The sequence below is a fragment of the Nerophis lumbriciformis genome, linkage group LG14 (genome assembly GCF_033978685.3).
Source record: "Nerophis lumbriciformis linkage group LG14, RoL_Nlum_v2.1, whole genome shotgun sequence".
Lineage (NCBI taxonomy): Eukaryota > Metazoa > Chordata > Actinopteri > Syngnathiformes > Syngnathidae > Nerophis > Nerophis lumbriciformis.
The window spans coordinates 29,439,234-29,457,110 of NC_084561.2; the positions used below are offsets into that span (position 1 = coordinate 29,439,234).

Genomic DNA, 17,877 nt, shown 5'->3' on the forward strand with positions numbered 1-17,877 from the left:
AATATGTTACAGAAAAAAGACCATATATTTTTTAACCGATTTCCGAACTCTAAATGGGTGAATTTTGGCGAAATAAACGCCTTTCTAATATTCGCTCTCGGAGCGATGACGTCACAATGTGACGTCGCATCAGGAAGCAATCCGCCATTTTCTCAAACACTGAGTCAAATCAGCTCTGTTATTTTCCGTTTTTTCAACTGTTTTCCGTACCTTGGAGACATCATGCCTCGTCGGTGTGTTGTCGGAGGGTGTAACAACACGAACAGGGACGGATTCAAGTTGCACTAGTGGCCCAAAGATGCGAAAGTGGCAAGAAATTGGACGTTTGTTCCGCACACTTTACCGACAAAAGCAATGCTACGACAGAGATGGCAAGAATGTGTGGATATCCTGCGACACTCAAAGCAGATGCATTTCCAACGATAAAGTCAAAGAAATCTGCCGCCAGACCCCCATTGAATCTGCCGGAGTGTGTGAGCAATTCAGGGACAAAGGACCTTGGTAGCACGGCAAGCAATGGCGGCAGTTTGTTCCCGCAGACAAGCGAGCTAAACCCCTTGGATGTCTTGGCTCACACCGTCCCGAAGATGATCAAGAGAAGAAGAAGCTTCCCTGGCCTGCTGACATGAGGGTATGTCTACAGAATATATTAATTGATGAAAATTGGGCTGTCTGCACTCTCAAAGTGCATGTTGTTGCCAAATGTATTTCATATGCTGTAAACCTAGTTCATAGTTGTTAGTTTCCTTTAATGCCAAACAAACACATACCAATCGTTGGTTAGAAGGCGATCGCCGAATTCGTCCTAGCTTTCTCCCGTGTCGCTGGCTGTCGTGTCGTTTTCGTCGGTTTCGCTTGCATACGGTTCAAACCGATATGGCTCAATAGCTTCAGTTTCTTCTTCAATTTCGTTTTCGCTACCTGCCTCCACACTACAACCATCCGTTTCAATACATTCATAATCTGTTGAATCGCTTAAACCGCTGAAATCCGAGTCTGAATCCGAGCTAATGTCGCTATAGCTTGCTGTTCTTTCCGCCATGTTTGTTTGTGTTGGCTTCACTATGTGACGTCACAGGAAAATGGACGGGTGGTTAAAATCAGGCACTTTGAAGCTTTTTTTAGGGATATTGCGTGATGGGTAAAATTTTGAAAAAAACTTCGAAAAATATAATAAGCCACTGGGAACTGATTTTTAATGGTTTTAACAATTCTGAAATTGTGATAATGTTCCCCTTTAATAAGCAACTAATTAATGGTGAATATGTTCCCCATACTAAAGTGTTACCATGTTTTTTTACTGGTGCACAAAATGAACCGTGCGTGAACATCACCTTGTTCAAACAACAAAACCAACACAGTGCATAAACTCACAACAAACACATACCAATCAGTGCAAATCAGTCTGACTTCTGCTGTTGCCGTATCCGTAATACGCAGATAGGGAGAAGTTTTTATTTACACGATGAGTCGGGTGTCTTGACCTCCGCCGAACCCCTGAGCCTGACTCACCGAACCCCTAGGGTTCGATCGAACCCAGGTTAAGAACCACTGCTTTAAGGCTATGTTCACACTGCAAGGTAGAATATCCAATTCAGATTTGTTTTGGTCAAATCAGATCTTTTTATGTAGTCGTTCACATCACACAAAAAATGCGATGTCTAATGTGAACACAATCTGACCCACATGCAGACATGACGTCACACGTGATGCAGTGTTTACAGAAGTAAACATGGCTTCAATTCTAGTAGGTCTCAGTCTTGGCGCATTTGTGGCAATTTCAATTATTTTGTGCAATCAAAGTCTGCATTTTCTGGACCAAATTATTCCACATAGAAGATTAAGAAGGAAGAGATTAAAAATTGTTGCTCTTGCTCGTGGATTTGCTTCGATGTCTACTTAGAAGAGTTTGTGGGCAATCGGTCGCAGTCGGGTGTGGTGGAACATTGGCGTGAGATCCTAAAACACATTACTTTTGCCTGTATTCTGCTCATTTGTCAACTGTGTCTGTTTTGGCAAATAATTATGACGCTTATCACTATTTGATGATGTACGAAAGAGGCCTGGGTCGGATTTGAAAACTTCGGCATTGCAGTTCATATTGACATGAAAACATCGGATACAAGTCACATATGGGCAAAAAAGTCAGAATCAACCTGCAAGTGTGAACAAGGCCTAAGGCTCTCGTTGATTTTGATTGGACTATAACTTGTCGTACAATTTTATTAAACACTATAGTGGGTTATTTTACAGCCATACTCAATAAAAAAGCACATATATTGAGTCACAAACATTTTGTGAGCGCTGGACCCACTGCTCGTTGAGTGATATGTGCTTAAATGTAAAGGTCTCCAAAAGCATCCAATAAGACCATAAAATAGAAAATAGATTTGTCGTTTTGCCAAAAATGTCCTAAAGCTGCCTGGATACTTGCTAAATATTTTGTTAAGTTGGAATTTTGAACTGTATTTTACACAACAAGCGATCTACATAAAGTCTTGATATAAATATATAATATAAAGAATTGTATTTACACCTCTTGAAAAAAGTAGTAGTGCTGTGCAAGCAAGCTATGCTATGGAAGTTAAATACAAGTGAGCATACACAGGTCAGTACAGGTGATGTATAAAAATGGACCAACAGTTCATCGTCAGCATCCTCATCATCACCGTCCACAAAGTAGCAGAGCGGCCAAACTGTGCTTTAAAACTTTTTAAATGCCAAACAACAGCAACATCCATGGAGAGAACATGGCTGTTTCTCAGTCTCTGGATGGGTCACCCAAGAGTCAGCGGGGTTCCCACGATGACAGCAACAACAGCATGGTCAGCACGGTCAATTGGAGCAGTTCAACAGTCGGCATGTTGGCAGACCCTTTAACAGGCACCTGATGGAGTACATGTACAGGACACTGGATGAACACCATGAGATGTCTGTGGGTTTGAAATACAAGCATCATATACAAACACTACTAACTACACTTTTAATTAGGGACGTCTAGGTCAACATTTTTGGCGTCTGATCCCAATCCGATTTTTTGGCCTCAGATCTGGTACGATTTCGAGTCCCTATCCAAAATGATTCCCGAGCGTGGCCACCGCTGCTGCTCACTGCTCCCCAAATGCAGAGGGTAATTTCACCACACTAGTGTGTGTGTGACTATCAGTGGTACTTTAACTTTAACTTTAACTATCCGATACTATGACAATAATTTGTAGAAGTGAAATGTCTTGGAAATGGACAGAATTTCTAGGCGCAGTCAAGGCGTTGATGGGATCCGCTTTGGTGGCTGCAGGATTAGGTCTCTGCTATTTGCAGATGATGTGGTCCTAATGGCTTAATCTGGCCAAGATCTTCATCTCTCACTGGATCGGTTCGCAGCCGAGTGTGAAGCGATTGGGATGAGAATCATCACCTCCAAGTCCGAGTCCATGGTTCTCGCCCGGAAAAGGGTGGAGTGCCATCTCCGGGTTGGGAAGGAGATCTTGCCCCAAGTGGAGGAGTTCAAGTACCTCGGGGTCTTGTTCACGAGTGAGGGAAGAGTGGATCGTGAGATCGACAGGCGGATCGGTGCGGCGTCTTCAGTAATGCTGACGCTGTATCGATCCGTTGTGGTGAAGAAGGAGCTGAGCCGGAAGGCAAAGCTCTCGATTTACCTGTCGATCTACGTTCCCATCCTCGCCTATGGTCATGAGCTTTGGGTCATGACTGAAAGGACAAGATCACGGGTACAAGCGGCCGAAATGAGTTTCCTCTGCCGGGTGGCAGGGCTCTCCCTTAGAAATAGGGTGAGAAGCTCTGTCATCCGGGAGGAGCTCAAAGTAAAGCCGCTGCTCCTCCACATCGAGAGGAGCCAGATGAGGTGGTTCGGGCATCTGGTCAGGATGCCACCCGAACGCCTCCCTAGGAAGGTGTTTCGGGCACGTCCGACCGGTAGGAGGCCACGGGGAAGACCCAGGACACGTTGGGAAAACTATCTCTCCCGGCTGGCCTGAGAACGCCTCGGGATCCCCCGGGAGGAGCTGGACGAAGTGGCTGGGGAGAGGGAAGTCTGGGCTTCCCTGCTTAGGCTGCTGCCCCGCGACCCGACCTCGGATAAGCGGAAGAAGATGGATAGATGGATGGCACAATAACAAACAGAAGCAAAACCTACTATTTCTCCTATTTAAATGATTTGTATTTTGCCCTCAAAGCCTTTCTGTATCCAGACGTACTCCTGAGTTTTTAAACAATACCAAAAATTACCCCAAAAATATTTGGTTATAATAAGAACAAGAAAAAGACGATTGTCAATCTAATCAAATTAGTATCGTTTATATACTTTTACCACACTAGGTATCAATCGTATTGACATCTTTATCGATCACCCCTACTTTACATTGAAGCTTTAGCTGTTAGCTTTTTATCTCGTCCGGCTCGGTGCGTGTGTGTAACATGCTTAGCCATTCCTTTTCCTCAAGACCTCCGGTGATAATGGTACTTGTAAGACACTTAGTTTAATTCTTAGATAAATAGATAGATAGATAGTTAGATAGATAGATAGATAGATAGATAGATAGATAGATAGATAGATAGATAGATAGATAGATAGATAGATAGATAGATAGATAGATAGATAGATAGATAGTACTTTATTGATTCCTTCAGGAGAGTTCCCTCAAGGAAAATTTAAATTCCAGCAGCAGTTTACAAAATTGTAAAAAGTAAAAAGTAAATAATGGGGGTATAAATGGAAACAAAATAGAAAAATATTACAATAGAATAAAAATAAAAAGCAACAATGAGAATTAAAATATAACAGTAACATAAGAATATAACAAGAGAAACTAGGCAGTAGTGACCATGTTATGAAAAAGTATTGCACTGTTATTGTTTTGCATCCCCTGTCATCCGAGTACCCCCCCTTCCCCCAGAGAGGAGTTGTACAGTCTAATGGCGTGTGGGACAAAGGAGTTTTTGTGAGGATTAGAATCTGAGAAGTGACATTGTACTACAGTTTTCTCACAAATTGGAGCCGGTGTTCTGGCAAGACACTCACCCTGCTGGAATTCATGCAACTCCTGCATGTGCACAACAAGGAATATGGAAATGTAATCGTGTCTCCTGAGCGTGCATTTCTTTTGAAGAAATCTTCCACGCAAGCACAGTCGTCTAAACACTGGGACACAGTTACGGACTCGGAAGCTCATCAGTCGATCAAAAAAACTATTAAAAAGGCAAATTTCGGCTTTGGACATATCTAATTTTAAAACATGTTTTCTATATTTCATATTGTCTTGGTCATTCTCAAAAATTGGAATCATGAGGCTTGCAATAACCAGATGTTTTTGAGGTCCAAGCTGGTATAGTTCAATATTACCTATAATGATGGTGTTGTGAGGGATGACCTACCAGTGAAGGAGAGCTGGGATGAGGGAAATTGCGGTGGTGAGGAGGAGGAGGAGCCTTGTCATCTCTGACTGGACTATGTCCACTGGACAAATCATCTGTGTCAGCACCTGAGCACAAAAACAACAAAGGAGAGGCAACATTTAATTACCGGCATAATCTAATTAAGCAACTACATGCCTGCAGCGGTAATGTTAATACAATTTCTCTGACTGGTGGACTATTTCCAGCCTTATTGTGAGTGGTTCTGTTTTTTTTTATTTTGCGCAAATACATGAATATGAATATTGCTCTTACGGATGTAAACTGTGGGTTTGACTTTTGCACTGATTCTGAATCTTTGTATTTATTTTCTAAAATATTAAATAGTTTGATGACAAGTGAAGGCACACATAAATTTGATACTCCAGTCAGAAAAAAGGGTAACCATTGCAAAAATTATTCATAAAAAATATTGTCATAGTTATTATAAAACTATATAACTCATAGCAGTCGTTTACAGGCTTGTGAACGTGGCAGGTGATTCAAGAATTCTCAAAAAAAAAAACTCAGATATCAAAACATTATAATTATGCAAACCAAAAACAGCAAGGTGTAAAATTACTATTTATTGTGAACTATTCCCACATTTTTGTGCAAATAAAGCATATTTTGTTAGAGTTGTTCAAATATTTTGTGGTTAGTGTCACAAACAATTGAAACATAAATAACAAATTCAGAATAACAAACTTGTTCAATGACAATAAAAAAAAAAAAAAAACTCAAACATGGCAACTTTTTTTTTAAAGCTGCTGCAAATTCAGGCATTATAGGCCGCATTAATCGCAAAGAAAAAAGATCAAATCCAGTGAAATCCTGGAGGGTGGCTTGTTGAACTAACAACTGAGAGGGTTTGCAAATGCTAATAGCAAAATACATTGACTGGACATCATTATTACCATCATACAAAATCTTTATTAACTGACAGTAGTGTGGTGACAAAGCGCTAAGTGGACATAATGTAAATGTAGTGGTCGCCTGTCACTTAGCTGGCCCAAGGTCAATTAAAGACAAACTGCTCTTTTTTTGGAATTTTGCCTATCGTTCACACTCAATATGAGAGACAAGAACACGCGTCTTTTTTTCTTTTAGGAGTCTAAAAATTATTTACAAAACACTTACAAGATGTGGCAAATTGAAGTCAACAGTGTATATTTCAAAAACATCAACCACTGTTTACACTCTGCAAGTATACATATAATGTAGTTTTACACTCATAACTATATGTAGTATTTGATCATTTTATGCTTTACTGGAACTTAATTCCTCAGCGCATTTATTTTCATTTCCATAGCAGCGCACTTCCGACTTCCAGAAACAAATGAGTGTTTGTTCTAATTATGGCAGACTTGGTAACAGATGACGAAGATGACTATGTTTGGACGAATGAGGATTTACAACCCTATTTTTTTAATATACAGAGGTTGAACTGTTGGTTATAGAAGCTAGGCGAACATCAAGAGAGAATAAATCGTTGGAGCAGACAGAATGTCGGCGTGACTTGGCGGTGTAAATGTGGAACTTGGATCCAAGCTATGCCAACATAAATGGAGTGTTTACCCAAAATGAACTGTAAAAAACGTCCATGGCCAGCTTGACCAAACAAACGATTGTCCATCAAGTAAGTCGCTACACCATTGATCATGATACACGCAGCACGTCATGCTTGTTATTAAAACTGCAAACGTTGTCGAGTTAGCGGTGTACAAACAAAACATGAAATGTGGGCTAAAACTTTACAGATATTGTAACATGATTGTTCATGTTTTTCAGTCAGTACAAATTGGTGTCCTATCGTATTGTGTTGTGCATTACAAACTCAAAAGCGATTCAGCTGCTGACACAGAAGCTAGCTTATGGCTAATGCAGTTGTATTCCGTCGCAAGGTGTTACTACACTAGATAAACAGTTCCTCAGTGTTTGCTCTTACAATAACAATGTCGCTACAGCTTGGTTATTGTCAGTGTTGGGTTAATTACTGAAAACCAGTAACTAGTTACAGTTACTAGTTACTTTATTTCAAAAGTAACTCAGTTACTAACTCAGTTACTTACACCAAAAAGTAATGTCTTGCTGTGAAAAGTAACTATTTCCTTTTTTTTTTCTTCTTTTCTTTTTTAAAAGCTCCCATTAATGCCCTTTTAGACTTAATTTCAGTACTGTTATTGCACTGGAGAATAATACAATCTGTTGATCAACTTGACATGCATTTGCATCACTGAACTCTGCTCAGCAATGTGGTCTATACATACAACACACAAAGACAAAGATATGTTTCAAAGGGCCAATTTATATCAGGTCAGAACAAATTGACAAAACTATTTTAAATAGCTGCAACATAACATACATAAGTAACAAACAGCATAATAACAGCTAACTGTAAAGCTGGCTTCACCTAAGGAAGGCACACGTGACATACACAAAGCCTAACCAGGCAGATTTGAATTGTTTTGGGCAGTAGACGGGATCTTTGATCCAAGACACAACTTACATTTAACTAAAATGTTATTTTCTTTGTGCTCGACAAAAAAAAGAAGTGAGAATATCTCCATGTTAAGACACTCGAGTCGAGTGTCGAGAGCTGCGGCTCCGTTGTTAGTAAACACAGACACGCCCCCCCTCCACACCCCTCCCCACACCCACACCCACACCCAGACACACACAGAGCGCGCCTCCGGCTTGTGACACAAGAACATTCAGAAGGACGACACTGCAGCGCTCCAATAAAACACACTCAGATCTTCTGTTTCTAGCTGATACTACATAAAAAATTACATAAAATAACGCAGTAACACATCATGTAGTAACGGTAACTGAGTTACTGAATATAAAAAATAACACGTTAGATTACTAGTTACCGCCGAAAATAACGGCGTTACTTTGTAACGTGTTAGTCCAAACACTGGTTATTATACAGGGTACAGAACGTAAATTAAGTATTGTTGCCGGTTTTTGGATGCATTTTTTGAGATATTTCAATGCAGAATTGATTGCTCCCATTAGCCGCGTTGCTAAATGCCACCAAAAATGAGCCGATCTTTACAAATTAGAATGCAAAAAAAAAGAAAGTGTTTTTGTCTCTCACAAGGATTTTCAACGACAGACAAAATAAAAAAATAAAAAAGTGCAGTTCCCCTTTAAGTAGGGCTCTTTAGCTCTAATCAGAAAATACCATTATTCATATCTAAACAGAGAAGAAGTTGAAATGGATTAACGCAGTACTTCTAGCATGGCAGCTTTGTGTTGCTGTGCAGTTTAGGTATTGAAGCGACCAAGCAACTGGTGAAGTTCAGCTATATGCTCATTAATTGACTAACCATTTCACTCAATGTATGTTGGCAATTTTCCAAGTTTATCTTTATCTGGCGCAGTGGCAGAGTGGCCGTGCGCAACCCGAGGGTCCCTGGTTCAATCCCCACCTAGTACCAACCTCGTCATGTCCATTGTGTCCTGAGCAAGACACTTCACCCTTGCTCCTGATGGCTGCTGGTTAGCGCCTTGCATGGCAGCTCCCTCCATCAGTGTGTGAATGTGTGTGTGAATGGGTAAGTGTGGAAGTAGTGTCAAAGCGCTTTGAGTACCTTGAAGGTAGAAAAGTGCTATACAAGTACAACCCATTTATCATTTATTTATCATTTATCTTGAATGAATCTGTGTCACCAGCCCACACACACACACACACACACACACACACACACACACACACACACACACACACACACACACACACAATAGGTAAATGTCAGCATAATGTTTTCTAATGTGTATCTGCTTCTGCACTACAGTGAAAGTGTCATAGTAAAGTGAAAAAGCAAAAGATGAATATTCCATTGAGTTCTGACAACATTCTCTATGCAGAAACACCAACACCATGTTTTGTTATGCTGATTATTATAATGGCTTATATTTAAATAGCGCTTTTTTAGACACTTCACAGAGAGCTGAGAACCAATCGTTCATTCACATTATGATGATGGTATGCTACATTTGTAGCCACAGCTGCCCTGGGGTAGACTGAAGGTAGACTGTCCCTACAGCCCCTTTGACCACCGCCAAAGAGTCATTCACATTCAAAGACCAATGTGAGAAGCACTGGGAGCAAGGTGGGTGAATTGTCTTGACCTAGGACACAACGGCCTTGACCAGGATGGCGGAAGCTGCATTCTGACTGGTACATTAATGTTTTAAAAAAAAACACAATTTAAATAGTTTGGACAGAGTTAGCATTCAAGGGATTATACCTTCAAGGGATTATATCCCAATACCATCACTTTGTCATGATCCGTGATGTTTTTGTTATGTTCTGTTATTTTTGGACTCTTTTAGTTCCTGTTTGACACCTGAGTTTGTTTTAGTTATCATGGCTTCTTATGATTTTCACCTGCCTCTGGTGTTTGGGACGCGCACCTGCTTCTAATCAGAGGACTATTTAAGCCTGCCTTTGCCAGTCAGTCGTCCTGACGTCATTATTGGTTTCATGCCACAGTTTCGTGTTTGTTCTATGCCATAGTTCATGCTATTGGTTTCATGCCACAGTTTCGTGTTTGTTCTATGCCATAGGTAATGCTAGTTGTTTCATCAAATCAGTAACAAAATCGGCCTACTATCACCTCAAAAATGTAACAAGACTTAGAGGGCTCATGTCAACTCAAGACTTAGATAAACTTGTACATGCCTTTATTACCAGTAGGCTAGACTATTGTAATGGTCTCCTTGCAGGTCTTCCCATAAAAACTGTCAGGCAGCTACAGCTTGTTCAGAACGCTGCTGCTAGAGTTCTAACAAAGACCAAAAAATGTGAGCACATTACACCGATTTTTAAATCCTTACATTGGCTCCCTGTACATCAGAGAATTGATTTCAAAATCCTCCTGCTCACATATAAATCACTACATGGTCTAGGGCCGAGGTATATCACTGATATGCTCCCACTATATAAGCCCTCTAGATCACTAAGCTCTTCTGAGACCAATCTGTTAGCAGTTCCCAGCGTAAACTCAAATCAAGTGGGAGCATCATTCAGTCACTATGCAACAAATAGCTGGAATAAACTTCCTGAAGATGTCAGACTCTCCCCAACTCTGACCACTTTTAAAACTAGACTGAAAACTTTTATGTTCACCTTAGCTTTCAGCTAAACCTTTTAATCTTTTAATTTTTAACGTTCGCACTGTTTTTATTTTTATTGTCTGCATTTTAATTTTGCTTTTATTTTCATTTCACTTTGTTGTCTGTGAAGCACTTTGAGTCTGCTGTGTGTATGAAAAGTGCTATACAAATAAAGTTGCCTTGCCTTGCCTTTATTTGTGTGCAGCATGTTATTTTTTTAGAGCTGTCAAAATATATTTATTTTAAAGCCGATTCATCACCCTTTTGAATTTGGATTAATCATGATTAATCCCAAACTTGCATAATTTAAATTATTGTAAAAAAAGACCCCAATATTTGCACACAATCACAATTTTATTGTCAGAATGTTATCCAGAAACATTTTTAAAATGTTTAACTTTAATTGACAAAACTTGGGAACAGTTTTATCTAAAGTCCAATCATTTTGAATGAAATTTACCAGCAGTCGGCGTTTCTGCACTCACCTTTGCATGCATTGACCTGATCACTGACCATAAGACAACCTGTGCCGCTTTTCAGGTAATAGACTGCGGTTAAGGTGAAGGAACATAAAGAGTTAAAATAAATGATTAATCTGCGTACATACATGATTAATGCGATCATTTTTTGTGATTCATCACGTTAGGCTATCAGTTATTTGGTCACCTGTTTTCATAATTAAAATAAATAATTAAAAGGTGTCTACTGTCTTTGCATCCTGGGGTCATGCACAAGCCACCATGTCGTGCAGTGACATCCTTATTGTCTGTAGTGCAGCATTGCTTGTTCCAGCTTGTCGGGCTGTTCTTGATTTGTACTGAACAATGCCAGCAAACTGCTTTCGTCTTATCCACTCCGTTTATGTATTTCACCGGCGGGCAAATTGTTCAAAAACAGGACAAAAGAGTTACTTGGCTCGGCTCGCCAATGACTCCCGACATACAAAGGCTGGGTTGCAGTGTGTTCATCCACCTTCCACGCCTAATACCTTGGCTTTACAGTCAATTTAAGGCACACTATTTGGACTTCATAGAAGCTCTACCCCTTTAACTTTATTTATTTATACTCACATTGGCCCCCAACCCCTTTCCAGCCTGTCTCCAGCTGGTTACTGAATATGTCACCTTGGAACCTGTGTGAAGTTGACCCACCTTGTTATTGTAAATATCAAAATAATGGTGCCATTCGATTGTGCTATGTTTGTGCTGGTTTGTGCCATGAAAATTTAACTCTAACTTAACACCATAAAGGTGTTAAGTTATTCTAAAATACATTTTCTGACGAGGGATGTCATACCCCACCTTGTCCAAATCTCTCCCAAATTTTTTTTTAACAATTGTTGGTTTGTGCTGTCAAAAACATTTGAAATTTATGGTTTAAACACACACACATACACACTCACTATGTCCAAATATCTCCAAACTTGTCCCTATACAATTATATTTTGTCTCTGATAAACTTTTGTTCAGCGGTGAGTCAACTTGTCATATGTTATCATTTCAATTCAGTTCAGCAGCGTCTATTCAAAGTCCCATAGAGAAAGATGCTAAAGTAGCATTGATTCAATCACCATAATTGAGACAGATTTATGGACACATTTCTAAAACATACAAACTACTTACGTTTTTATTGAAACCAAACATTTTCCCTAAAAATATAATGTCTTAAGAACTTTAGTTTTTGGTAGTTTTTGCCCAATTATCGCGTTTTGTTTACTTTTTTCAATTAATGCCAAAACCGCATTCCAGTTTTGAATTGGCTTCACTACAGTAGCAGGTATCAAACACTTGTTGTTCCTCTTGGATTGATCAACTTTTTTTTAATTACATTTTTGTATAAACGTTGGACATTATCTGGAATATAAACACATTCCTATTCAGTTCAGTTCAGTATATTCATTTATATGGCTCATTTAAAAACAACCTCAGTTAGCCAAAATGCTGTACAAACAATTTGAAACAAAACAAATGTACATTGTAACACAGACGGATGAATAAAATACAATAGTAAAATATACCTTAAAAGAAGTGCAGAATATATCACCTAAATTACTAAAATGTAATAAAAAAATTAAAAAAAAGTATAAAACATTAAATAAAAATGACCAAGACATCCTGCCTGACTTGAGTTGAACGCCAGGTAGTAAAACTAAGTTTTTAACCTAGATTTAAATTGGCTCAGAGACTTGGAGGATTTAATAGATAGTGAAAGGTTGTTCCAGATTATGCGGCCTGCCACTGAGAAGGTTCTATCTCCTCTGGTTTGGAGTCTGGTCTGGACTGAGTCTATTGAACATAGACACTGAACATATTTATACTAAAAACAATACAAATGAGCAGAGGGTGTTGTTGTGGCTTGTGCAGCCCTTTGAGACACTTGTAATTAAGGGCTATATAAATAAACTTTGATTGATTAATTGATTGATTGGGCAGCACGGTGGAAGAGGGGTTAGTGCGTCTGCCTCACAATACAAAGATCCTGGGTGAGATCCTGCGCTCGGGGTCTTTCTGTGTGGAGTTTGCATGTTCTCCCCGTGACTGCGTGGGTTCCCTCCGGGAACTTCGGCTTCCTCCCACCTCCATAGACATGCACCTGGGGATGGGTTGATTGATAACACTAAATTGGCCCTAGTGTGTGAATGTGAGTGTGAATGTTGTCTATCTATCTGTGTTGGCCCGGTGATGAGGTAGCGACTAGTCCAGGGTGTACCCCACCTTCCGCCCGAATGCAGCTGAGATAGGCTCCAGCATCCCCCGCGACCCCGAAAGGGACAAGCGGTAGAAAATGGATGGATGGATGGATGGATTGATTGATTGATTGACAAATCTTTACATAACTTGTAGAATATTGATACATTATTTCTTAATATCTAATCAAAAACATTCTTGAACTAGATTTTTGTGGTATTTTGGTTGTGTCTTTTATACACACACTCATGTTCCCACAACCAAATCTACTTCTACTCGCCAAGACTAATAAGTAAACCCTCGTTTATTGCTGTTAATTGGTATCCGGGCCCGGTCGTGGTAAATGAAAAAAAGGAGGAATTGTTCAATATAATTCAATACTTTCATAGTTGAGTATATAAAAAACTGTTTATGACTTTCCAAAGATGTTTTTTTTAACACTTAGAAAGCCCTCTAGACATGAAATAGCATCCACAGAGTCATCATTACAAGCCGCAAACTTGGCAGCGTGATGTATACGACTGAATTACAAGACTCACTAGGCTGCAGGCTGCTCTATTGTTTCACAAGTATTATTAAAGACCAAAATGGAGCCACACACAATCTTGTTTAGGGCCACAAAAAGCCAAGGGCCCTGGCATTATGACACCTCTGCATCTTTCCTGCGAGTAGAATTTTTGAGTAAATAGGGCAATGTCAGTGTATTTTGTTATTTAATATACATGTTATACATGCAACATAATTAACGATGAAATATATGATTTATTATGTTGTGATAGTCAATGAAGGTAGCACTTACTCCGTTCTGTTTAAAGAGGACATATGGATAATATAATACAAAAATGGGAATTAAGAAGCCAAGGGTGAGTAAGGTGAGGTTGAGGAATGTTATAAATCACATCTTTAGTGATCCAAACAGAACATTCTGGGTGTTATGAGAAAAGGTGGGTTCATAGAGTATGGAGGTTTACAATTTGATACTGATCCAAATTGGCAGAGGTCTGAGCTAAACTGAGTGCCATTTTAGTTGATGCATTGATCAATGGCTGTCAGATAAAAACCATCAGAGGAAAGAAAGTTCAAATGAAAACTAATAGCTGAAATACCATAGAGGTATGTGTACATGTTGGTGATTTAAAGGCAAAATATCTGCAAGAGTCGATTAATGTTTAATATCAAATTAATGTGGTGTTTTTGTTCAGAATTGTCAAATGAGGCCTAAATATGTCCAATCTCTTAATTTGTATGTGTGTATGCGGCATTGTTTCTCAGCTACACACATACAAAAGGTGACCTTGAAAGGTTTCTGGGTGGGATGGCATATGGGTTTCTGAGTGTGTGTGCCAGCGTGTGCGTGTGTGTGTGTGCGTGTGTGTGTGCTGATGTGTAAATGTATCCCTAGCATTTTCAGCTGAATCAGTAATGAGCATTTCATTACTTCAGCCTCAGTTCCCCAGGGAGGAAGCACACACACACACACACACACACACACACACACACACACACACACACACACACACACACACGCGATAACCCGGCTTAAGTACTTGAGTAATGCAAACATCATCAAATGATTTAAGACGGCAACAAAAGAACGATGAAGGAACAATCAAAAGAAATAAAGAACGAAGAAGAATATTGAAATGCAGGAGTGTGATGTAGATCTACTATAACTAATATCACTTTGTTTGTAATTATTTTACATTATAGTATCACATTTTTTGTAAGTTAGCCAGAAATAATGTAAAAATAAATATTGGGGTAGATTTGAGAGACCTCATCCAAGGCCGTTAATTAAAAATAAGAACATATTCCAGTTGAGCCAATTTTCTGTCAACCAATCAATAGAATGGAGTGTGTCTAGCAAACATAATAAGTATCTGTACTGTACCACTACAGTTGGCACCCGCAGGTTGCCAACCAAACCAAATGTCTACCACACACACAAATAAAAAAACAGAACAGTGCTAAAAAGAGTTTTCCGGACCATAAGGCGCACCGGATTATAAAGCGTACTGCCGATGAATGGTCTATTTTTTATCTTTTATCATATATTAGGCGCACCGGATTATAAGTCCCATTTTTTTTTTTAACTGAAAACACTTCCTTGTGGTCTACATAACATGTAATGGTGGTTCTTTGGTCAAAATGTTGCAAAATGTTTTACAGATCATCTTCAAGCCGCTTTCTGACAGTCGCTTTTGGATGGGCTGTTTTGTGGGCGGTCTTATTTACATGGCTCACCTTCGACAGCATCTTCTCCACGTCATCTTTGTTTTAACAGTGTAACGGGCAAGGACGGGAGTGGAAGAAGTGTCAAAAGATGGAGCTAACTGTTTTACTAACATTGAGACTTTACTTAAATCAATATTGGAGCAGCATCTCCTCATCCGGAAACAACAACACCAGAAATGTGTCCCGTGAAAAACCATCCGACCGGAACTCTAATAACTAAAGTTCCTTGGGTGAATAATGTAAACTCATTGGACCGGTATGTTTTAGCGCTTTCATGGCAAGTTTACTGACATATATAAGTAAGAACTTTACACTACTTTATATTAGAAATGGCAACAGCGGAGGATTAATGTCACATAACAAGAAAATAGAGAAAAAGAAGAAGCTTATCGATTCGCGGACGCGTGCAATTTTTCAGAACTTCTCCCAATCCCAAATGCAGATCAGCATGTACCAGAAGGTAGGAAAAGTTGCTTTTGCATAATATTGCAAAACAAAACGCCAGATAATATGTCTTACCTTATACACACACCATAATAATACTTGTATGTTTAATGCGCCGACAATCCTTCAAGTGGTGCGGCTTCATAGCTTACCAAAGTCATACTAAAACATTTTGATATATTTTTGAGCGCCGTGTGTAATGTTCTATATTTTCAATGGAACATTTAAAATGTTGGTGTTGTTGACTTGAGACATATTGCCATCATTGTGCTGTCTACACTTACGTCTTATGTTTGACTGCCATCTACGGGTCACACTTATCATTACACCATGTACCAAATAAAATAGTTTCAAGGTGAGTAAGCTCAACCAAACGTATTCGTTACTTTAGGCGCACCTGGTTATAAAGCGCACTGTCGAGTTTTGAGGAAAAAAAAGGATTTTAAGTGCGCCTTATAGTCCGGAAATTACGGTCGATGACTTTACAGTGTCTCTAATTGACATAAGGGGAGCAGCGTCTCTGAAAGGATTGTGTACGGCCTTAATGATGCCATTGTGCAATGCAATGCAATTGTTGTCACTCTTGACAAAAGAAAGAGAGCAAAACAAATGTCCAAAAATGGTGTTGGTTGTCAGAAAGATATATATAAGAAGTTTTGTTTAAAAAAATTAAAATCTACAGTTGTACCTCAATTTACAAGCTTAATTGGTTATGTGATGGCGCTCTTAAGTCAAAGAACCTTTACCTCAAATCAACATCGCCTATTGAAATGAATACAATTTAATTGGTACTTGCCTCCTTAAAACAGCATCATTCTAATATGTGACATGCCTTTTAAAAAGGAAAACTTTTACATAGAAAATATTGTATAAAACAACACAATAGAATCTTCTACTAACCACTATGATTTTATGAAGTAATATAATAATAATGTACAGTATTTACCTCAGAGAGTGGACTTATATCTCCTTCCAGCTGCTTCTCTGTCAAACACACATTTAGCAGCTTTTCCATAATATAAAAGATAAAAGTCCACTGTTTAGAAATCATTTTACCATACTTATTTTTTGGCTGGGTATTACGAGGTTCACTCTGGCATGTTCTATGCCAACTAATGGCAGGGACGCTTAAAGCATAACAATTAGCCGAAAGACAGCTTTTATATCGAAAAACTCTAAAGTTATAGTGCCACTGTATTTGTATTTTTTACTGACATTGAAACTGTCCCCATTTTTTTGTGAGTCCCTGTGCAATTATACAATTCAGATAGAATCTAGTTTTCAATCTAGATTTAGATGATCTGTAGACAACATTTCATCCTCTCTCAGTGGAGCAATTCAACGGAGTGGTAACACACTTTATTGCAGCTCATTATCTTCAGGAGACTGTAACACTTGCTAATGTTTTGAGTTACAATGCCAAAGCAACGACAGTCACACACAAGGTTAAACACAGCCTCCAGTGGAATCACTGTGTGTGTTGATTGTTTGAATGGTTGTACATAAACACAAACCAGTGGGGATGTTGTGAGTTGAATGTGGAAATGCTCATTTGAACTTACAGGGAATGTTTTTTTCTGGAATCGTGGTTAAAGGCAGAACGAACATCGGAAAGAAACCTCTCAGAAAACCAACTCTGCATGAGTAAACTATCGTAGGTGTTTAGAGAAGCAGGCAGGTACAGTAGGGGAAAGCAAGCACACAGCAGAGAACAACATTAATAGAATGTGCATAGCTTACATTTATAGCAGCAGGAAGCCTAATTGTGTGGTATGTGCAGCATCATTATTTATTGTATATTGAGCAGGATGAATAACAATCAACCCACACAGCTAACTTCTTGCAACTCAACGCCAAGAAAACGGAAATGTTGATTATCGGTCCTGCTAAACACCGACATTTATTTAATAATACCACCTTAACATTTGACAACCAAACAATTACACAAGGCGAATCAGTAAAGAATCTAGGTATC

The 17,877-nt window shown here is 39.1% G+C and overlaps 1 protein-coding gene across 3 annotated transcripts in view; it reads right to left on the minus strand.

The window, feature by feature from the left end:
- Positions 1 to 489: 489 nt before the first annotated feature.
- The window catches only part of LOC133616415 (glypican-5-like), a 129,319-nt gene continuing 111,931 nt past the window's right edge, over positions 490 to 17,877 (minus strand). For all 3 annotated transcript variants that reach the window (XM_061975618.2, XM_061975619.2, XM_061975617.2), the window contains 2 exons: positions 5,392 to 5,498; positions 490 to 2,887 (listed from right to left, as the gene is read on the minus strand). In XM_061975618.2, the coding sequence (XP_061831602.1) occupies positions 2,789 to 2,887; positions 5,392 to 5,498 (206 nt within the window). In that variant the 3' untranslated portion in view covers positions 490 to 2,788. The remainder of the gene's footprint in view (positions 2,888 to 5,391; positions 5,499 to 17,877) is intronic.